This window comes from Notechis scutatus, chromosome 1 (assembly GCF_049901735.1).
Source record: "Notechis scutatus isolate UNSWTSFEM ecotype Mainland chromosome 1, rNotScu1.2, whole genome shotgun sequence".
Classification (NCBI taxonomy): Eukaryota; Metazoa; Chordata; class Lepidosauria; order Squamata; family Elapidae; genus Notechis; species Notechis scutatus.
The window spans coordinates 197,893,982-197,918,290 of record NC_142009.1 but is presented as its reverse complement, the minus strand read 5'-3'; the positions used below and the strand labels follow the sequence as shown (position 1 = coordinate 197,918,290).

Here is a 24,309-nt window from a genome sequence, read left to right as displayed (position 1 = left end):
TTTAAAAGGTGTGATTTAAAGCCCAACATGTTTCAATTTAGCTACCCTAATAATGATTTTAGTTTGAAATTATTATAGACTGTTAGCTAATGGTATGAGATCATTTAGTGGTCATCACACAAGTCCTATTCATTCTACAAAGATGTTAACTGAATGTTAACTTCATGATACCATGTCATTTACTGGACAATATAAATAATGATCAGTGAAAAATGCCAGACTTAATCCTAGCTAAATCAATATGTTAACCCAAGAATCCCCCTGAATTGGGTGGGACTTAATTGTCATGAGCACTATATCTGCAGGAGGGAGTCAAGCTACTTCTTACTGTATATCTCAGGTGACAATTGCCACTTGATTCAAAAATAGATCTGCCATTCCCATGTATTATGGCTCAGCATAGCTGCAAAATGAGATTAGAATGTGATTTCCTAACACAGTAGGTAACATTTTATTTTAGACACCTGCCAAGCATTGATCAAACAGCCTTAAAATATTTAAGCAGAAGATGTCAATGTATGGCAAGCTCAAAGCAGCACAGAAAATGTTCCTGATACGTGATGCTATGATCCAAGTTGAAGAAGGAGCATCCTGGTGCTGATTTCAGTAACTATCAGGTAACGAGCTCTGTCATGACAAACTGAGAGACAGAAGCAGCAAATCCTGTATATTAGAGATGCAGAAATGTGATCAGATGCTGCTACTGACAAATTCTGACTGTAGATTTGTCTGCTACTCAAAACCCAAGAAAGGAGAATCATAATCGTTTCTAAATGAAATAAAGTATATAGTACTTAAAGAAAAGCTGTATTAAGTTGGATCGGAGAACTGTCTCATCTTAATAATTTTACAATACATTTATATAATTCATTGTTTCATATATCACAATAAGTCTACTGAAAATTTCTGTAAAAAAATCAGCTAGTTCATGTGGTAAAATAACAGATAAAAGAAACTGGGGGGAAACTGTTTTAAGAAAGTATTGTACTAATGATCATGTGTATAATAAATATTTACAACATTTTTGAAGTAGTACTTTTTCTTTTAGTTTTTGAATGCCTCAGGGAGAAAAGAATGATCTGATCTTCCATTCCATTCAAATCCCAAACTGATCAGTCATTTCAGGCTGGACATTTTGCAAAAGTAATGTCTATGTTCATGTGATATGTTTTAACAGGTTAAAAATCGTATAGCACAATTTTGGCCTAAGTTTGTGGCTATTTGAGAGGAGGTGCGCCTTAGTGTAATAATTTCACAATACATTTATATAATTCATTGTTTCATATATCACAATAAGTCTACTGAAAATTTCTGTAAAAAAATCAGCTAGTTCATGTGGTAAAATAACAGATAAAAGAAACGGGGGGGAAACTGTTTTAAGAAAGTATTGTACTAATGATCATGTGTTTAATAAATATTTACAACATTTTACAATTACTATCTTACAACATAACCCCAATTACTACTTCACAATGAACTGTGCAAACCTTGAAACAGAAAAGCGATTTCAAGCTAACCCATGATCATCTTAACTTTGACCAATCTTGAAATGCTGAGTACAGGCAGGGACTACCAGAACACAGTCATCTACCTCAGTGTTTTTCAACCTTGACTACTTTAAGCTGTCTGGACTTCAATGTACAGAATTTTGGGAATTGTTATCCATACAGGGATGGGATTCAGCCGGTTCAGGCTGGTTCGGGCGAACTGGATGTTAAATTTACATCTGGTTCTCCGAATTGGTAGTTGAACCAAACGGCTGGCCCCACCCACCCTACTCCGCCCCTCCCAGGAGTCTCCACATGGCCCATTTTGGATGCAGGTAAGTGCAGGGTCTGCGTGGAGGCTCTGGGAGGGCGAAAAACAGCCCTCCCAGAAGTTCCAGAAGTCTGGAAATGGACCTGTTTTCGGCTTCCGGGGGGGGGGGCTCTGAACCCCAGGGGAGGCTGTTTTTGCCCTCCCAGAGGCCCGAGGGAAGCCTCTGGGCTCTGGGAAAGGTGAAAAATGGCCCTCCCGCAAGTTCCGGTAGGCCACGCCTACCCAACAACTGGGCAGAGAACTGGTTGTTGGGATTTTTGAATCCCATCCCTGAATCCATACAACTTAAAGTTGTAAAGCCATGGTTGAAAAACATTGATCTACTGTTATGTAACAAATAGGATAGTACAAAGATTTTCGGTGCCCAACCATCTGAGTAGCAATATGTTCCCTTACACCACTTCATTCAACGTAAATGCGAAACAAAGTGAATAAGTACTTTTCATACATGCTCTCTTACACACACTGTAATTACATACATAGGTTGTTGGTTTTTTTTGACTGCTTGACAAAAACTACAAATAGGGTAAACTTAATAGATTTTTGATTAATGGGCTTTGGGTGCAATGGAGAAAACTTTTCATGTTTTTGAGCATATGTAAAATCTGGTTTGCCATTTTGAACACCCATAAAATTCCATTTAACATTTTATTCATGCATAAGCTATACAAAACATATTAAATATACATGCATAAAACCTTATTTGTATTTAACAGACATCCTGATTTAATGAACACTCCCTTTAGCCTCATTTGTCTGTTAAATCAAAAGTTTACTATGATTGCTGTGAGTAACATTTACTCAGCTGCAGAGGTGTGATTCCTTTTTCCATTTAAGAGCCACTACAAAGACTGATAGCCTGTCAGCTTTTTTTTTTCAAGTAGGCATATTTTACAGCAGCTTGAAACATGGTTGGCTACAATGGCAGGATTGAGGGGGTTGAATATAGCAGAATATTTTTGAAACAAGCAGAAGTGAAATTGAAGAATTGTATCCGTCTTCTCCTCCTGTTTATGAGGGAATAGCAATGCTACTAATGGCTTTTCCCCCCTCTAGTGACTGTTTTGAAATGGGAGTTCCCTTAACATATATTCTAAACTGAAATTCTATTGAGAGAAAGTAATAGTTGCCTTCAGCTAAACAGGCAGGGAGTGAAATAAGAAGGAGCTCCTGCCAATGGGGAAATAAGATTGCCCACAAAGGCAGAATTTCAAAGCACTGCAATTCGATTCAAACACAATGGAGGTGAGCCAGCAATAAAGCACACTCAGCTACCACCTACACAATAGGGTCACAAAGGTCTGGACTGTTTTTGGAATGGGTGCAGAATCCTCATGCGGAAATGCTGAGAGAATAATAGTATTTGGCAAAGTTATCTTACTTGTTCTTTCACCGTAAACATCACAGCAAGGCCTACCTTACTTGGACTGCAGAAATGAGCCTTAGATGGTAGCATAGAGAGTTTCCTGTATTTCTTTGCTGCCATCTAGTGGTTATCCCATTTTTTGCAGCCTAGAAAGGGTAGCCAGTGTTTCTCAACCTTGGCAACTTTTAAGAAGTGTGGACTTCAACAATCAGAATTCCATGCTGGATAGAGTTTATTTATTTATTTATTTGATTTGTCAATCACTTACAAGATAATAGGTATAAGTATAAACATGGGTAAGAATACGGGAAATAGGTAGGAATAAATGGACGGTAGGCAGGATTGTGCACTTATGCATGCCCCTTACAGACCTCTTAGGAATGGGGTGAGTTGAAGTCCGACACATCCTACAGTTGCCAAGGTTGAGAAATACTGCCCTAGACACAGTTCTACCAATTTTCCTTCAGAGGTTAAACGTTTGATTTTGTGTCTGAGTAGGAAATGTCTAGGAGAAAGGTGGGATATAATTTCTATTTCTTATACGTACAAATGAATATTACTTAATTAAATCTCATAGATAGATTCAACAGAAGGCAAGGCTCTAGTTTTTCATTTCACTTTCAAGGTTGCACAGTGATAATATATTCACTGGGACTTTTGGTAGGCTTGCTCATTTCTGTGATTCATCTTTTTCCCCAGTTGCAAAATTTGAGAGCCTCATTCAAGTCATTTGTTCAGGGGCATGTGTAGAATTGCCTTAAGCTTTGTTCCTGCCAGAGGGTTAAATCTTTTGATAATACTTCAGTGGCCAAAAGGAAATGTACTCTAGAACCAGAAATAAACCTATTTTCCCCTCTGTTGGACATTTAAGCTAGACCTTGGAGCCTACAAAGCTAAAGTCAAAGATTATTGTAGTAATGAGCTTTTTGCCATGCGGCAATGAAGTCTAATTTGCGTACAATGATTTCAAAGAACTAAACATCTATCACAATTCATGGAGTGCATGAATGTAATTTCTTTCTAAAGGGTTAGGTAGGAGTGAGATGTACTTTACACTCTGAAAACCACTGTGCTGCCTCATTAACTCAACAGTGCCAGCAAAACCTGTAATTCCAAATATTGTCATTTGGGTTTTGTTTTCATAAGCAAAAGTATTTCAAGAGTGGTTTTTTAACTGCGAAATTTACTCGAATATACTATGGGTTCCAAGCATGAAGACAGTCTTGTCTGTCTGAATAAGAACCTGAGGGGAATGGTGATGAGGAACCAGATCTAGCTTCATATGGTCTAGGATAACTTGCCACAACTACTAACTTGCCATGGCCAAGTTGCCACGAGATAACTTGCCATGGGATAACAATTACACTAATATTGAGGAAATGGTAGAATAGAATCATTAAAGATGCAAAAGAAGGGACAAAATGAAATGTGAATGACAAAAATTAAAATAAGTTTTCAATTTTTTCAAATAATTAAATTGAATGGTTGATTGCCACACGGCAAGTTGTTCCACCAGCAAGTTGGCCATAGTGAGTTGTCCTCCGTTGAGTTGGCTATAGTGAGTTGGCAACAGAAGTATTTTGTTGGCATATAAGAAACAAAATACTGGAGTCAGATTGATCTTGGCCTGATCCAGTAGGGCTGTTCTTGGATTTGAATGGTCTTGCCAATATCAATAAATACCAGATTAGAAATGGGTTTGCGTGACACACTGAACCATAAACTGGCTAAACATATGGTAGCCTAATGAACTGTGGAAATTCTGTTTGGATGGTTTGTATGTACTTCAGTGTATTGTGCAAACCCAGGCCAGTTAGTTAACTCATGGTTAAGTAACCTATAATTAAGCAAACCATTATTCAGTTAACCACAAGAAAGCTTCTTGCCCAAACATGCCCAAAATGTAAAGAAGCCAATATCTGCAGAAAATAAACATTAGGGAGTTTAGTCTTTTAAAAACAGTCCTAAACCCTACAGCCATGTTTGACATCAACATGTGTATCCATGGAAGTTTTGGGCAACCAGCAATAATTGAAACAGCATTCAGGATTTCTCAGCCAGAAAGCAAGGCATATAAGAAACAAATAGGCAGCATCACTCTTGCTACATCCTAATCCCAGAAGTGCTACTGTCATGGTGTTTGCATAAAATGCTAATGTATAGTTCACTAAACCACAGTTTAATCTGTTAACTATATTGCTTGGGTCCATACATTATCTAGGATATTGTAATTTAAGTACATTGGCTGGACTTAAATAACACAAATCAGCCAGCATCACTTTAACTCAGGCACAAAGAAGCCAGTTCCTCAACTCCTTCTTGGACAATGGTGTTCATTAAACCTCCTTCTTTCTTTCTTCCCATTAAGCTGTTTCTCTCTTGCCTTATGCTTCTGTTGTATCCCAGCCAGCCATCTGGCCTTTTGCCATCTGTTTCCTAGGTGGCTGTACTTCAACCCTACATCTTCTTACTTCTAATCCACAATCATCTCAAAGGAACATATTTTGTTAAAGATTAAGAAGTTACATTTTACACAACAGCTATGGTATGTGAAATATTTAATGATTTTACAGTTAATAAGTTATATTACCCCACCAATTCTTTCCTGAAAAATGTGTGGGTGCCCATCAGGTATGAACTAGTATTTTGGGTTGAATTAATTGCAATTTTAAATCTATAAAAATGTAACTGACTGGATGCAAATATGATTTCACTGCTTTTCCATTGCTGTTCATGTACCAGATTCCTCTACTGTCACCTAAATCAGGAGTCCCTAACCTTCTGGGCACCAGGGACCAGTTCCATGGAGGGCATTTTTTTCTGCAGATGGGGATGTATGTGGTTCGCACCTCGTTTGACCTTTTGTGAATGCTTAAATGGGGCTTTACTCATTTGTGTGGCCTGATTCCTGGCAGGCCTTGGACTGGTGCTAGTCCACAGCCAGGGTTTAGGGACTCCTAACCTAGATGGTTAGTGACCCAAGTCCTATTTATAAAGAAGACTGCAAACATCATGAAAATAATAATAGATCTTGCACAGTTGTTGGACAGGCCTGTACAAAGCCAGATAGATGATTGACAAAATAAGAAAAAAAAACAGGATTATGAAGGAATAAAGGAACAAAAATAGCTTCACACAGACTCATTGTTACAGTCAGGGGTGGGATTCAAAATTTTTAACAACCGGTTCTGTGGACGTGACTTAGTTGGTGGGCATGGCTTGGTGGGCATGTTATTGGCTGGGTGTGGCCAACTCAATATCACTCACATTGAGGCACCATCTCCTCGCCTGGCCTCTCATGACTGTGGGGATGCTGCAACAGTCGTAAGTGTGAAAAATGGTCATAAGTCACTTTTTTCAGTGCCATTGTAACTTTGAATGGTCACTCCACACAAGCAAAGTACCAGCAAAAGAGGGGAAAAAAACTCCAGAGTGGTTCCTGAGACAGGAAGTCTAGTCCTGCCAAGAATGTAATAAGAGTTAACGGAGAGGCAGTTTCTGTAAGCAACACCAGAATGTTTCCTTCCTGCCTTCCTTACAGGATTAGGCCAGTAATTTCTTCTAACAACCGGTTCTCCGAACTGCTTAGAATGTTAACAATCGGTTCTAGCAAATAGGTGCGAACTGGTAAAATCCCACCCCTGGTTACAGTTAACATTGATACTTTCTCATTGCACAGTGCTTATGTTCAACCTTGATGTACAGATATGAAGTTTTGAATACAGGCATCTTCCATGGCTGAATGAAATTTATCAAGAACATACAATATATTTTAGCAGCTTATCCACATTCATCATAAATTACCTCCTGCCACCATTTATTCATTTTAGAAAATTGCTAAATATTTGTAAGACCTAAAATACCATCAAGTGGTCAGGCAAAGCCATGTTTCAAAAGAGAAGAGTGCCTTCCTATGAAAAGAAGAAAAGAAACATTTCCAAAGTCCAAAGATGGTGGTGGTAGGAAGCTTTCACCTGTAGGAATCTCAGCAGGCTTCTTAATATTAAAAATGTAATTCTTACATATGTTATAATAGCAATAGCATGTAGACTTATATATTGCTTCACATTGCTTTATAGTTTATAGCCCTCTCTAAGCAGTTTACTGAGTCAGCCTATTGCCCCCAACAATCTGGGTCCCCATTTTACCGACCTAGGAAGGATGGAAGGCTGAGTCAACCTTGAACCTGGTGAGATTCGAACTGCCAAATTGCAGGCAGCCGGCAGTTCATTCATTCGTTTGTTCATTCATGCATGCATGCATTCATTTCATTTCATTCACTCATTCTTTTCCCTGACTGCCCAGGTTGGCTCTCCTTATTTGACCAGTACAAGAACTGTATAAGGTTAGGCTGAGAAAGTACAACTGGCACATAGCCACTCCTGGCACACTGCCATTCTATGGTAAAATAATTTGCGAAGATTTTAGCATAAAAAGTAGCCCTTAACATATTGAAAAGATGACTGCAAATGCCAATCAACCTGTTGCAAAAGTTATACCATCAGCAGACTGGTCATCATTCTTGTTCGTGGAAATAGGATGCTAAATTATGCCACTTGCAAATATCTCAGCCATTCAATTAGTTCAATTAGCTCCAGTCTTTTGACTTATGGCACATCCGGTCTGGCTGTCCAGTGTCCTAGAGCATTTCTGGCGAGAGTCAGAATGCCTACTTAGTCTATTAACTCATTAGCTCATTTGTGGAAAACAAAAAAAGCGATGCAATGAGATGGGGGGATAAAAAAAAACAACTAAAAAGAGATGCTACTTTAACTGGAGCCAGCAAGTCACTTCTCCAAATCCACTTTCCCTTCCTGAGCTTCAGACATTTTATTCTGATCTCTGCTGAATTAAAGCAATAGAAATCTGAATAATGTTGGCTGGCTGAGAATATTTTGTCAGTGTTTATTCACTGCTTCCGGGCATTAGCGTTGCTAGGAATCCCTAGTAAGCCCAAACCTTTTGCTTTAAAATCCACATTCTATTTCAGACACAATTAAGTAGAACAACAGTGATTAGATCCTATATTTGGATATTTGGAACTGTTCAGAAAAATCCGCTTTGTCTCTGCTTTCATCAGAATATGTTTTTCTACATATGCATACATTTTGATACTAAATCAAGGCTGGCAGTTTTCCTGATTCTGTAAGAGTCTTTCTCCTAATCACCTCATTTTCACATACATATCCAGTTCACCCAAGACAAAACGCACAACACACTGAAAATGTTTATAAAGTGGCCTGTACCAAACCCTAAGCAATGAGAGCATGTACGTGTGTGTGTGTGTGTGTGTGTGTGTGTGCGTGTGTGTAAAATGTATTTTCCACTGTAGCTTAAAAATCATAACAAAAAAGCATCCTTCTTTCAATACCATCCTACCCCTTTGACTTTCCCCCCTATATTACGAAGATCTAACAGGTCAGAAATTAGCTATGAACAATTGAGTTAATGGGGTGTTTACTGGGACTTACTGTCAGCATAAACCAGGACAAACTCTCTTCAGTCATCAAGTCTGTTTAACTATGATTAAGCCCTGCTGGGGTTTGCAGTCCTTATCTCTCTGCAACTACTGAATCCGCTGAGAAAATAGCAGGGCTGGGACTAAAATTTGAAGTCTGCAAGCCTTGAGAACTACAAATTATTTTTCTTTAGTTGGGCAAGTTGGCAAAATATAAAAACACTGCACAAGAAAGATAGCTGTCACAAAGACCCCTATTAAAAAAAAAGAGGTGGCTTTGAAAATAAAACATAGGAGTTTGGTAAAATGGAACAGCTATCCAGTCCCCAATCCAAGAAACAAATTGTTTGAACTGTAGCTAATTGGCAAACTACAGATTTGATGTACCTTGTTTACATATATTTCATATGCAGGTGGCGTAAACAGTGGAAATGCTTTTGATGTTCCAAATTGAGATGGTTTACAAGTTCACTTTGCATACTTTATTAAGGACTCTTGTTGCTAAAACACTGAGAATGAATTAAATTTTTTTTACAAAGTTCATTTGCAAAATCAAATTGTTTTGAATGACTGGTTTGTGGTAAACATGATGAATCATATTGGTCTCCATAAGTAAAGAAAGTTTCCATTCTCCACGTATGATAATAATAATAATCCAGCTGGAGAAGCTCATATTAATGAGGGCTTTTATTATTATTAAAAATCAAGTGATAGAACTTGCCATGAAAATGAAGTGGGCTATTACTACCCAGGTAAAACAAGCTGTTGTAAATTGGTATGAACGGATTAATTCTTAAAGTAAGAATCTAAGAAAATTGGTTGTCTAAAAACTATTGCAGGATGGTTTCCAGAGACTTGGAAACAAAAGAAGGCAGGAGTCCAACTGGGAACAGAAACGGGAAGGCATCCAGAGGTGCCTCATGGATTTACATAAAAGTTTGGGTTAATCTCTCCCAATGGATGGTTCAAAATTAGCCAGTGAGCTCTGCAGAGGATTGTGGTCTGAATTCTGGTATTCCAGTTGAATTCAGGGCCAACTACTGCTTTTCTAGTCTTGATGCAAATAAGTATATACATTCCCATATTGTTATATGGATAGCCAAGTACAGGTTGTAATTTCTTGCAGGTGTGCACCTGGCAAAAATAAAAATAAAAAAAAGAGATAGAAAGATGATTTCCACTAAAAATAATTAGACTGCAGCTTCAGTAAATTGTTCTAAGAAGTCCATTCAGCAATGCTTAAGATTGGGGGGCGGATGTGGGTGGATGGGGGAAATAGATAGTCCATTGAAAACTGCTGGGCAATACACTATTTTCAGTATATTTTCTATATAAAAGAAAAGAAAACACCATCAACTCAGTATCCATCTTAGTTTTTGAATTATAATAGTTTATTTATGCATTCTTACTGGTTAGGAAAAGTTTTTTTAAAAAAAAAAAAAAATAAAGGATTTGGCTGTGTTGCAAAGCTCTATATTTTAAAAATTGTGGAGACCGTGTCTTTCCTTGGAAGTTTAGGTGGCGGGATTTTAGGTAAGAGCTCTTGAGCATAAGCTGTGCTATGAAGTCCAGCATCTCGGAGGGCCAGCTCAACACGAACTCGGGTGTCAGACATTATCTGGATAAAAATGATAATACAAGATGTTAATACAAGCCTCGTGTAATAAATTGCTACAGTTAGAATCAACTGTATGGATCAAGAACATGGCTGCCCTTCTGGTATTAGGTAGACAATTTGATGTAATTGAAACCAGTTATTCTAATCTCCCCAATTTTTTAAACTCTAATTCTTAACTTTTAAAAGTTAATTCCTATTTCAAATTAGTTACTGTAATTCTTAGTGTTTTTATTAAACAACCCTTTCCCTAGATTTCAGGCTGATTTCAGCTATTTCATGCCTTCGGATTCATGTTCTTAGCTGCTTTTTAATTATGTTGCACTTATCCTGTTTTGTACATTTTTTTTCAATGTACACCTTTAATCCTTATGCTTCTAGAATACTTTTTACTGATTTACTCTATCAAAGTCTAAGTTTCGTCTTATTTGTATTAATTAGTATGTACAGTATACTGGTCTTAGGTGGCAACAATCACAATTTGATTTGAATCAGTAGAAATGCTATTTTTGAATACGATCTGAACCACTGGCTTCTCCTGTAAAAATCAACTGGTGATTTCAAATGTCAACTTGCGCCTTACCACTCCAGAAGCACATAAAATGGGCTTTCTTGGTGTCTACTTCCAAGTTCTGGAACTCTACCAAGGAGGCCAGAGAAGTCACATTTTTCTTGTTCTTTTGCTTCAAGCTTTTCATGCAAACAATGTTTGGTTTCACAGATTGCCCTAAACTGTGATGAAGTATGCTTGGTTTTGGCTTAATGCATGGCTATTTACATAAGAATGCCAATCTGCTGCACAAGCTACACACCTGCTCATCACTGAATGTATGCAACACAAACAGAGGTTTCTGTAGGATAAATTCTTCTTCAGTTCCAATACCCATCCGTGCCTTAGAGGCCACTGTATCAGCCACCATCCTAGCAGGATCAAATTCTGCCACAATAGCAACCTGAAGAAGAAAGGAAGTAGGAACAATTATACTCCTGCTTTTCCCACTTCCTTAAATAAGGGACAAAAAATATCTAAAAATATCAGAAAATTACAATCTAAAAATAATTAAAAAGGCAATTCAAATCTGAGAACTTCACCTGTGTGCAGGACACCCCTACCACAATCTATCCAGGTGGTCCAAGAAGGTAACCATATTGCTAAGATGCCTAGCAAAACCACCAAGAATAAGATCTGCAGTTGGGCTTCTGATGTAGATCATGCATCAGAGGTGATCAAGACTCTGTCAGTACTATGATCTAGAAATTCAAATTTCCAAATCTGGAAATCAGATTGAAATTGATAAAGGTAAGACTTTAAAAATAAGAACCAGCATTTTCAACTAACTTCAGAATATAGTGACAGCCAATACCTTGTGGATCTAGAAGTCACATGGTCCAATTATTTACCACATCAGCATTTGAGCAGTCATATTTTGCAACAGTTGAATTTGCTCAATTATCTTCAAAGGCACCATTATATATATGTCCAAACTAATTCTCAGAACTATATAAAAAACTAAGCCAAGATAAGTTTATGTCAAACTTATGTCATCACATGGTTTGACATAAGAGCAGTACAGGGAGTCTTTGACTTATCACCACAATTGAGCCCAACTTTCTGTTGCTAAGTGAGGCAATTGTTAAGTGAGTTTTGGAATAGAATAGAATGGAATAGAATTCTTTATTGGCCAAGTGTGGTTGGACACACAAGGAATTTTTCTTGGTGCAAATACTCTCAGTATACATAAAAGAAGAGATACATTTGTCAAGAGTCAAGAATCATCAGGTACAACACTTAATGATAGTCATAGGCTACAATAAGCAAACAAAATACTAGGAAACAATCAATATAGATCATAAGGATACAAGCGACAAAGTTACAGTCATACAGTCACAAGTGGGAGGGGATGGGTGATAAGGAGTGATGAGAAGATTAACAGTAATAGTAGTGCAGACTTTGTAATAGTTGAACAGTGTTGAGGGAATTATTTGTTTGGCAGAGTGATGGCTTTCGGGGGAAAAACTGTTGTTGTGTCTAGTTGTTTTGGTGTGCAGTGCTCTATAGCATCGTTTTGAGGGAAGGAGTTGAAATGGCTCTAAGGAGAAATGTGCCACACAATGGACTTCAGATCATGAGAGATGACTGAACTTGAGTAAAGCAGAACCCTCAGATTTTTTTTTTACCTCAGATTATGGAGTTAAGAGTGGGAAGTCATCTCAAAGGTCATCTAAATCTAACGCAGGGGTGGGCAACTATGGCCCTTTTATGAATTATGGACTTCAACTCCCAGAATTCCTGAGCAAGCCATGCTAGCTCAGGAATTTTGGGAGTTGAAGTCCACAAGTCATAAAGGGGCCATAGTTGCCCACCTCTGATCTAACGCCTTGCTCAGTTCTGACAGGAGGCTATCCAGCTTTCATCACAAAGTCACCAATGAAAGAGAACTATCATTTTATGATTTTTATATCATTTACAAATCTCATATTTATCCCATCGATTGTTTCACCCATATCATTAATAAAAAAGTGTTGAACAGTGCTGCGCAGAAACACAGACGTGTATCATTCTACTTATTACTGTATTCTACAAGCTGGTGTGAAGCCATTTAGGCATCATCCAGGCAATAATTAAACCATCTAACAGTTGCATCGTCTGACCCACATATTCCCATTTTATTATGGAGGGCATAAGGGGAGACTTCATTACATCAGTTTTCCAGTCTATCAAGAAGTGATACCGGATATTTTTTCCCATTTGGTTGGCATTCTAAACTAAGCATGATGACAAATAAAAAATTACTTCCCTTCCTTCAATTTGTACCATTTTAACTTACACATATACCAAAAGAATGCAGGAATTGGCTTTTTTTAAAAAAAACCTTTATAACAAATGAAAATAGACCAGAAAGCACTGACAGTGACTAACAGTTTTGCTTTCATCTGATGAGTCACCACAGATATTAAAGCAGTGACGCGGAGCATTTATGCGGAAGAAGCAAATGTAGTTCACTTTCCAAAACTTTCATATTTGTAGCTGTTGTGGTTTCTTGGAAACACCCTGAGGTAAAATTGTTAGAAGGTTTTCAATTTTTCATCTGCATGGACTGGAGTTCAAAAGCTCATGAAAAAAAACAACAACCCGGTGATCAGTTGGATGTTTTGCTTAAATATATTTTCTTTAATTAACAATTTAAAATTTCTTGTCATTATGTAACAGAAGCTAGATTTGGGGCAATTTATTTATTATTGTACTGTTAACCCATGTTTTCAGATAATTGTTCCCAAAGTGGCTCATACCAATTAAAAAAAGAAAGATCTTGCCTTTAGGATTATTGTCCCAAAAGATCAAACGTAGGAGGTGGGGTGGGGTGGGGGGGAGGAATTGGAATGAAAAGAAACAGGGAGATCTGTTTCTCAAGCCCCCACTCCACTCCCCGAAAAAAAAAAAAGACAGATAAATATGAAGGAGCAATTTATATGCAGCAAAGGCTGGACTGAATTTCCCTTCCTGGATCTATGAGCTTATTGTTCTTTTGGCCTCTGGGTGAAACCAAGACCTGCTCCCTTCAACTCTGCCTTCTCAGAGTTTTTAAAATAAGAGCTATGGATGTCAGGAAACCGATTTTATGATTCTGAAAATGTAGATAACAACAACAACCCCCCAAAAAGTATCTCGCTTTAAAAGGGACTTCTCAAGTTGCTAGGCAGCCACCATACAAAGAAACATATAGGTTGACCCTGGATTTGCCTGGGTCATCTACCCACTCACTTTCTCTCTTATTTTGCTACATACTGTGTCCCAAATCATTTATGCTGCCAAAATCTTTTGTCCTGCAGTACAGGCGAAACTCAAAAAATCGAACTTTTATCGTGCAAAAGTTCATTTATTTCAGTAATGCAACTTAAAAGGTGAACCTAATATATGAGATAGACTCATTACATGCAAAGCAAGATAGTTCAAGCCGTGATTTGTCATAATTGAGATGATTATGGCTTACAACTTATGAAAACCCCAAATCCACAATCTCAGAAAATTAGAATATTGTGAAAAAGTTCAATATTCTAGGCTCAAAGTGTCCCACTCTAATCAGCTAATGGAGCCATAACACCCGCAAAGGGTTCCTGAGCCTTTAAATGGTCTCTCAGTCTGGTTCAGTAGGAATCACAATCATGGGAAAGACTGCTGACCTGACAATTGTGCACAAAACCATCATTGACACCTTCCATAAGGAGGGAAAGCCTCAAAAGGTAATTGCAAAAGAAGTTGGATGTTCCCAAAGTGCTGTATCAAAGCACATTAATAGAAAGTTATGTGGAAGGGAAAAGTGTGGAAGAAAAAGGTGCACAAGCAGCAGGGATGACCGCAGCCTGGAGAGGGTTCTCAGGAAAAGGCCATTCAAAAGTGTCAGGAACTTTCACAAGGAGTGGACTGAGGCTGGAGTCAGTGCATCAAGAGCCACCTCACATAGACGAATCCTGGACATGGGCTTCAAATGTCATATTCCTCTTGTCAAGCCGCTCCTGAACAACAAACAACGTCAGAAGCGTCTTACCTGGGCTAAAGAAAAACAGAACTGGTCTGTTGCTCAGTAGTCCAAAGTCCTCTTTTCTGATGAGAGCAACTTTTGCATCTCATTTGGAAACCAAGGACTCAGAGTCTGGAGGAAGAATGGAGAGGCACACACTGCAAGATGCTTGAAGTCCAGTGTGAAGTTTCCACAGTCTGTGTTGATTTGGGGAGCCATGTCATCTGCTGGTGTTGGTCCACTGTGCTTCATTAAGTCCAGGGTCAACGCGGCCATCTACCAGGAGATTTTGGAGCACTTCATGCTTCCTTCCACAGATAAGCTTTATGGGGATGCTGACTTCATTTTCCAGCAGGACTTGGCACCTGCCCACACTGCCAAAAGCACCAAAACCTGGTTCAATGACCGTGGGATTACTGTGCTTGACTGGCCAGCAAACTGACCTGACCTGAACCCCATACAGAATCTATGGGGCATTGCCAAGAAAAAGATGAGAGACATGAGACTGAACAATGCAGAAGAGCTGAAGGCGGCTATTGAAGCATCCTGGTCTTCCAGAACACCTCAGCAGTGCCACAGGCTGATAGCTTCCATGCCACGCTGCATTGAGGCAGTAATTGCTGCAAAAGGGGCCCAAACCAAGTACTGAGTACATATGCATGCTTATACTTTTCAGAGGTCTGATATTGTTCTATGTACAATCCTTGTTTTATTGATTGCATGTAATATTCTAATTTTCTGAGATTGTGGATTTGGGGTTTTCATGAGCTGTAAGCCATCATCATCACAATTATGACAAATCACAGCTTGAACTATCTTGCTTTGCATATAATGAGTCTATCTAATATATTAGTTTTGCCTTTTAAGTTGCATTACTGAAATAAATGAACTTTTGCACGATATTCTAGTTTTTTGAGTTTCACCTGAATATGTACATGCGGGCTAGTGGTATTTGGAGACAAAAAAAAAAAAAAAACCTAGCAAAAACTTAGAGCATAAATCAGCCTGAAAGGGAACACAGTTCATGACATATCTAATCAAGTGATGGAGGAAAAAAGACCAAGAAGTGAGCTAGAGAGCATTTTGATTGTGGCTTTCTTTGCTGGCAGTGGATCCGTGTTTTCGTCTTTCTAAAATCCAGATAAGACAATGGTTTTATTGGCTTTAATAATTAAATATATTTCTACATTCTATTGCTATATCATCAGCAAGAGGAGGACACATGAATAATAAAAGCTATCCAAATGCTATCAACTGCTCAACCTAGAGCTGAGATTAATAACAGCATTCTTTTTTTTCCTTTTTTTAATAATAAAAATGTGGATTCTTATTGAGACTGCCTTCTGTGAGAAGATGACTTTGGAGCAGTGATTTTATAGCCTGCCATGGCTATTGTTTTCATATCAAAGCAATACAATCAAGCTTTAAGTGGCTTGTCATCAGTGACTATTACATTTGTTCAGTAGCCTTTAAAATATAAGTGGGATACTTTAAGTAAAACGGTGGCACTGGTTAATAGTAAGGTAATGCATACATTATCAGACGAACATTTCTGTGGAATTACTGCTTTATGGAGTGGACGTACTCCAGCCACAGCAGCAAAGGATAATGAGTTTTTTTCAACAAATTCTGAGGCCCAAACATCTTCCTAAAAGGGTGTTGGAGAAGTGGACAGAGGCTTTGGTCCATCTCAACATACAGGTAGCCCTCAGGTAACCATGGGAATTGGGACAGGAATTTCCATTGCTAAGCAACAAGATTGTAAAGCCCAAAGTCATGTGACTGTGATGCTTAACAATGGAGATTCTGACATTTCTGGTTGCTATTGTCAAGTGTACCGCTGAGGGTCATTAGGTGAGGTGATCACATTGTCGCCATTTGTGACTTCCTGCTGGTTTCCCCATTGACTGTGCTTGTAGGAAGCCAGCAAAAGTCGCAAATGATTGCGTGATCAAGGGATGCTGTGATGCCATAATTATGAGCTGGGCACCCGGATCGCAATCACATGTGCATCAGAGATGCTGCAACTGACCTAAGTGTGAGGACTGATCAAAACTACTACTCATCCAACACTGTTGTAAGTTCAAATGGTTGCTGAATAACAATAGCAACTGCACTCAGACTTATATACTGCTTCAGAGTGCTTGACAACCCTCTCTAAGCGGTTTACAGAGTCAGCCTATTGCCCCCAACAATCTGGGTCCTCATTTTACCCACCTTGGAAGGATGGAAGGATGGAGCAACCTTGAGCCGGTGAGTCCCGAACTGCCAAACTGCTGGCAGCGGGTGATCAGCAGAAGTAGCCTGCAGTAGTGCATTCTAACCGCTGCACCGCTGCAGCTCTTAAGTGGTCATTAAATAAGGATCATCTCTGTAGTTTACATTAGTTGGTCAAAGGCAATTTTAATAATCCAGTTGAGATTGGAGACCAAATTTCGGTTCTGAAAGAACAAGTTTCTGTTCGCGTACACTCAAGTATGGCAGTTTGGAGCAACTGTAGCTTTTAGTTTAAATTCAGAAAAACAACTGCTGCTTCATCTCCAGAGGCCACTGCTTGGTTTTTAAGAAAAAGAATTGATGCAAGATTCTCTGTTTTGCTGCTGTTGCCAAATTTGGCAATCAGTAATAGCCTGTGGGTTACTGAGAGACGTTTTATTGCTGCATTACCTGTAGGCTCCAGGATCTGCACTACCTATTTGCTTCCTAGCTGATTTTCATTGTCTACCTCAGAGTTGAGAGTTTTACAGCCTTAAATAGCTTGGGGGCCATTTAGATTGCCTCTCCTAGTCTGTTCTAATCCAGCTTTCAATATTTCAGGAGGGGGCTTTAGCCATGATGGACAATATTCATGAGTCCGTCATGAATATTCTATGCAAAGGCCTCATCAAGTATGGCTCCTTGTCAGGAATGTCCACCTTTCTAAGTGCATTAGGAATGACAGGCAAGTCAGCTTCATTAGTTGCTCATCACACATCTTTCCACCCAAAATCTGAAATCCTTTTGATGTTCTTGGTTTTGAAAGTGTAGGGTTTTAAATCACCAGGCTAATGTTTTTGATTTCTAATGCTGCAAATTTGCTTTCTTCTGTAATATCCTCTAGGATGCTCTACAATCAAAATTTAGTAATCCAGTCTGTTCTCATCATTTGCACTGAACTATAATAATGATACCCTCTAGTATGGAAAATGGACCAAGACGCCATGTGACTTTCTGATTTCATACATCTTCTCTGACTTAACAGCCAGAGGAAGTCAATAAATTCTGGGTTGTGTCTACTGGCACTTGGCAGATAAAGGCTGCCCACAAGCTAACAGACATTCCAGGGAACATCTTAAAGAAGCACTTGTGGTCGTTTTCTCTGAAAAGCAGTAAGGATTTGGACCCCAAAGGAATCTGTTTAATTTTCTCTATGACTGGCAAGTATTTCTCACTGAGACCAACACTAAGGAACAATTTAACCACTGGTGAAATATGAAAATTACAAACCAACGTTAACAACTCAAACCAAGCTGTTAGAACAGTGCAATATTGCCATTAGAGAAACGATGTCAAAAGCTGAAATAAATACTATTTAAAAAGTGCTACACCAGCCAATTCATACAAACAGAAATTGTTGCAAAACATAGTTTAGACAACAATGAAATGAATTTTATATGAAACAGCTATGTATGTCATCTGAAGAAAAAGAAAGAGAAGAGAAGAGTTCAGTTTTATGGCAGGAAAGAAACTAGATGCTATCTGGTCTTATACCTTCAAACAGAGGGAGCAGGGCTTAGATGTCTTTGTAACACTACACAAGGCAACCTAACAATACATACAGTTAAGAAGCCAGATACAAACTCCCCACCAATTCAAGATACTAATTTTTACAACTGGTTCTGTGGGTGTGGCTAGGTGGGAGTGGCCATGTGACTAGGTAGGCATGGCTTTTTTTTTGCAGCCCCCTCCCCCCCCCATGCTCCATTTTTTTGCTTCCTGGGCCTCAGGGAAGCCTCCTGGGTGAAGCAGTAAGGCAGGGAGGGGGATCCCGGCACAGCTGATTGTCAGAATAGCTGGTCATCGGGAGGAAAAAAATGAGAAATACCATAAGGAGTGACTGGGTGGGGCGGGGCGGGCAAGACTGCAGTCAGCGATGTCATGCATGCCCACAATGTCATGCATGGTTGTAGCCCAATGTTCATTACCATGAATTAAGAACCATTAAATACAATGAAAACATATTTTTGAGTAAACATTAATGGAACCGGACTGTTAAACATCGAGTTCACAAATATTTCAAGTGACAGGTCTTCTATCTATGACATTTCTTAAATGCGAAGAAGCATGCTGGCTGCAGGAATGATGGACTGGACTGTTTTTCTTTTTTAGGGATTACAGAGTCTACAAACCCAGCAGATGTAAATTTCAGCATAAGCCAGAAACAGTAATTGTGGATTCTGATGCCATTTGGTAGCAACCTTCTACTGGGTTGGAGTCTCATTCCAATGCAATCACTTGCATTGCCTAAGACTCAGCAGGCAACACTACATAGCCTTTCCAGCTATAAAAATGCTTGTGGTTGAAATTGTACCAAAGAAAAACTTCATAATGGAAAGATCTGACAATATCAGAAATATCTACATATATAAAAATCTATAGTGTCAGAATATTGTTGATTTTGAAAAGCAACTTGTTTGTAGGAAAAGTGACTAATGGAAGATGACATGTATTCTTTCCAAATATACAAATATTTCCCTTGAAAGTTAAGCATCAGAAAGACATCTTCCAACCGCTGGACTAGCCTGGATCGCTGAATTATACAGATTTCATTCTTTCTACTTTCATCAATATAAAACTTGCTGCCAAAAAAAACATACAAACATATAATCAAGGAAGACAGGGACAAAGAAATACATTTATATATATGAAGACATACTTAGCTCTCTAATGCTATTGCTTTTAGCCTTTATTTGATTTTTTTTGTGCAAAATAAAAATATCCTTTTGCTATAGAAGAGAATATAAATATTTCAGGATTGCACTGTGGAGTCATTGGTGTGTAGCACATGGCATCACCATAGCATGCAAATCAGCTAGAGGCCAGCAAAACATCTTAAGTAAGCTAAAAGATCCCTGATGGGAAAAATAATTCCAAGAGCCACCTACAATATAGAGTATAAGAACTGTAACAGTCACTATGTAGGAGAGTTGGGCAGAAAATTAGCAGAGCACACATCCATGAGCACCAAGTAGAATTCAGAAGATATGATGAAACTCCTTAATCTCATAATACATAGACAGACTAAACTATAATTTCAACTGGGAAACTGTGAGCATCTTAGTCCAAGCAAAATACAAAAAAACACTAGAGAATTCCTGTAAGTTTGGCATTCAGACAAATGAGCCATCACCAGACACATAGAGATAAGCCACATTTACACACCATTCAAAATAGATGATAAAAAACAATAGACCAGAACACCCCCTTTCCAGCATCCTACACACAGATGAATAGGGATTAACATAAGTCAATCAACCCAGCAGAAAACAATATCCTAATGAAGGAACTACTGAACAGAAAACCATTTTTACACTATCCAATAACCAGAGTTCTGTGAATGGCATTACAATTCATGGGTACCTCTATATCTCTGGGGAAAGAGACAAAAAAAGAAAAAGCATATTGATTGCAGTCAAGAATTTGCTTTCTGTTAATTGCACACATATAGAAAATAATTAAATCTAGAGGAACTTTTTCCTCTTTGTTTTTGTGACAAATTGATGTCTCAATTAAATTTTATGCTGAGCCTTAATTGCACATGAAAATGGACAGTGAAGATACCTGTTTCCTGAGAGCATCAAGGCGCTTCTTCCTTCCTTCTTCTTCCTCGACTTCCTTGAGGATTGCCTCTTTTTTCTCCAACAAACGCTTTTCCAATAGCTTTTGCCTAAACTGAACTCTTTGAACAAGAAATCACAAAATCAATGTCTTCTCAATATTACTTTATTATTCAGCCAACTATTGGGAACAATGAAGACCTTAATTAAAGAAGCATTACAAACTGTCTTTTGCCTAGGAACCTTTATGTTACAGTGACAATACCATGCTATTCAGATTTATTCAAGGGAAAATATTAAATTCAATAAGCATAGGATTGGACTGCAGATGTCTACATTTTGTAGTATTATTTGTGTATGAATTAATAAATAATATGTCTTAAACTGTATTTAGATGGCTTATCACCCAATGCACTGATAAATTTTATTGCAATTTTCCACATCTACCATAGTTCAGACCCAAATTACTAACTGGTAATTGCTAATTGAGGAAGAATCACACTAAGTCAGGTCCATGCCTATAATAAAAAAACATGGCAAGCCAACTTCTGGCTTATCAAGAACATTTACCAATAGCACTTAGACTTATATACCACTTTACACTGCTTTAAAGACATCTCTAAGTGGTTTAGAGTCTGCATATTGCCCCAAACAATCTGGGTCCTCATTTTACTGACCTCAGAAGAATGGAAGGCTGAGTCAACCTTGAGCCAGTCAGGATTAAACTGCTGGCAGTGGGCAGTGAGTTAGCCCTGCAGTATTCTAACCACTGTGCCACTATGACTCTCAACAAGTGTTTATGTACACAGGTCCTTTTTGCAAATTGCAAAGCCACTAGCTAATTTGAAAAACATTCTTATTATTGACTATATTCCCTCCTTATGTTACTAGCAAAATATCAGCCTTAATTCAAAATAGTGCCATTGGAAGTATGTAAGTAATTAATGAAATGATGCCTGGCTACAAATGGTTTCTATATCTTTAGATAGCTACAAAATTGGTAAAATTGCCTCTATACAAGAAATAATTCCTTTGAAACAGGGAATGATGCTTACTGCTTCATTCAGACAAATCCAATTTGCCCAGAGTCACTTTTTGGTGAGATGGGCGACTATATAAATAAATATAACTAAATAAATAAAAGTTAAGCAACAGTTTTAGTGTAATTTATAGTTAACTATTAGAGGTGAGTTATGTAACAATAAAATAATTCTGTTAAATCCAAGTTCCTTCTACTGGTTCAAACAATGGTATATCTAAGGTATTATTAATTTTAACTGAATATTTATTTGGGACAGAATAGCACTAGCATTTAGACTTATATACTGCTTAATATTGCTTTGCAGCCCTCTCAAGAGGTTTATAGAGTCAGCATACTGCCCCCAACAATTTGGGTCCTCATTTTACCCAATAGATATCCATTACCAGCTAAGTCCTGGGAGTTAAATACCATCCCAAGCAGAATATTCTTATATAATTTCCAAAAGTAGTCAGAGGAAAACTGATAAAAAGGAGAATCCTTTCAAATGATCCAAATAAATGATCCTTATTTCCATTACTATGTCCAGGGAACTCTACAATGTCCCTAGCTCACTTTTTCTTGAGTTTAACTGTGTCTTCAAAATTAGATTTCATGCTGAAGTACTATGGATTAACTCGGAGACCTGAACATTGAAGATGTTCACAAAAACTTATAAAGATTATACAGGGAAGAAAGCCAAATGAAGAATCCACAACGTATCTCATATGACATTTACATAATGAATATAGTCTGTGATCAACTACCCATAAAATCACAGAAACAGGCACCTGACACGTCTGTTGAGATATGCACTGATAAGTAAGCACTTTAAATAGAACTATTTATGTTGATGCTACATAATTAATGGATCTCAAAAGCAGATCTATGAAGATAAGTTGCTCTGAAGCACTGAATTCTTTGTTTCGAATCAAAAAGAAGTGCAAATAAACAGCTAGGGAGAAGGAAAACTCATAACCCTTCCTTCCTTCCGTTTCCCCCTCCCCTCCCCTCCCTCCCTCTTTCCCTCCCCTTCCCAAAATATAAACAGAGTGAAAAAACTCTGACAGAGGAAGCTACAGATATTACTGTAACCTTTCTCTACTGGGCACCCTCCAAAAACGTTGGTGTTGTTGTCCACATCAACAGAAACTGACTAAGATAATATAGCAAAGAAAACTCTAGAGGAGAAACTGAATTAAGTACATTTGATACACAGAGGCCTCCCATTTGTGTACTCATGACTGGCAGCTCCAGCAAATTCATTTTCAAAATCTCAGTGTGGGCAGAAGATTACCCGAGTCAGTCATGTGGGGGCTCAACTTCTTTCATCTGGCAATTTAGCTGGGAAAGAGAATGCCTGTTTGGATTAGACGCCAGACTAATGTAAGGGGAATAAAAATCGAGGGTGGGTTCCCATGTTACATTTCAGATGCACGGAGCCGTGGGCAAATATTAACTACAAAGGCCCAACTAGTGAAAAAAGAGAAAGGGAGAGTCAACTAGTGGGGATGGGGTAGTGGTGGTGGTGGGGCTGAAAAGAAGTATGTTATCTGATTTCTGCCACTGAACAGAGAAGCATGTGCTCTGTGTGAGTGTAAGCATTAGTATGCCTGTGTGTGTGAAAAAAAGGAGGGAGAGTGAGTTGTACACCTGTTGTTAGAAATTGCCTTGAGGATCATTTCACTAAAAAAGTATAAGCTTTCTAAATAATATGGGATGACGCCTCAAGCACAGCCATGTGGAGTTGGATGTTGCAGTATCTGATGTGAAATGGAAGCTAATGAAGACTGGCTGTTCCTTTTGGAAGAGAAAGAAAATATTTTTTTTCAAAAAAAAAAAAAACCTTTTATGCATAAAAGAATTAAACACTATGTCTCAAACAATTATCACTCTCTCTTTACTTAATTGCAGTCGTTCATCATTCTCAGAGAGTCACCTCAGCCCATGGATTTTGGACTTTGGCATCATTAGAGAACCATTTAATTGAAATGGTTAAAACCATTTAAGCATCCCCGAAGAAACCAAAATGTGTAGGCCATGTTCATCACTGAAGTATCATCAGCTGGTTTTTAATTTTTTAGGAAGTGAAGCTGGCTTTGGTAAGCTTCAGACAAAATCTTTAGGTAGGACTTTAATCTCCCAATGAACTGACGATGTGCGTGGGAACGCCGGAAACTGGAAGAGCAGCTCGCCGGCGCATGCGCGCGCGCCAGAAAACTGAGCTTTTGGTTTCTGGCACGCACATGTGCTCTGACCACCTAGTCTTCCAGTTTGGCCAGTGCGCATGTGCATGCTGAAAACTGGAAGCTCAGTTTCCTGGTGCTCACATGCGCGCCGGGGAGCTGCTCTTCCGGTTTCCTGTGCTCCCATGCGTGCGAAGCAGTGGTGGAATTCAAATTTTTTTTATTACTGGTTCTGTGGGCATGGCTTATTTGGTGGGTGTGGCTTGTGGTCATGTGACTGGATGGGTGTTGCTTAGTGGTCATGTGACTGGGAGGGCTGCTTGGTCATGTGACTGGGTGCCCATGCTTGGTGGTCATGTGACTGGGTGGGTGTGGCCAACTCAATGTCACTCACATCAAGGGGTGCCTCACCTGGCCCCTCCCCTCCCAGCCATTCCTTGTCACCCAGCCTCAACTTATCTATAGTTCTGTAAAAATGTTGTTCATCTTTTTTGACTTTATTATCTGCATAC

General features: G+C 38.6%; 2 protein-coding genes across 6 annotated transcripts in view; one reads left to right on the top strand and one right to left on the bottom strand.

Moving 5' to 3' along the window:
- UPP2 (uridine phosphorylase 2) overlaps nucleotides 1-24,309 on the top strand; it is a 65,829-nt gene that overhangs the window by 36,942 nt on the left and 4,578 nt on the right. For 2 of the 3 annotated variants that reach the window (XM_026674461.2, XM_087949970.1), the window contains exon 7: nucleotides 17,878-18,349. The exons of the other annotated variant lie outside the window; for it this stretch is intronic. In XM_026674461.2, the coding sequence (XP_026530246.1) occupies nucleotides 17,878-17,900 (23 nt within the window). In that variant the 3' untranslated portion in view covers nucleotides 17,901-18,349. Of the gene's footprint in view, nucleotides 1-17,877; nucleotides 18,350-24,309 lie in introns of those variants that run through there. 3 annotated transcript variants of the gene reach the window in all.
- Nucleotides 10,081-24,309, bottom strand: part of CCDC148 (coiled-coil domain containing 148) — a 168,983-nt gene continuing 154,754 nt past the window's right edge. For 2 of the 3 annotated variants that reach the window (XM_026674577.2, XM_087949965.1), the window contains exons 13-15: nucleotides 20,598-20,715; nucleotides 11,070-11,210; nucleotides 10,081-10,260 (exon numbers count right to left, since the gene is read on the bottom strand). In XM_026674577.2, the coding sequence (XP_026530362.2) occupies nucleotides 10,114-10,260; nucleotides 11,070-11,210; nucleotides 20,598-20,715 (406 nt within the window). In that variant the 3' untranslated portion in view covers nucleotides 10,081-10,113. The remainder of the gene's footprint in view (nucleotides 10,261-11,069; nucleotides 11,211-20,597; nucleotides 20,716-24,309) is intronic. The other variant, XM_087949966.1, reaches the window with a different exon arrangement.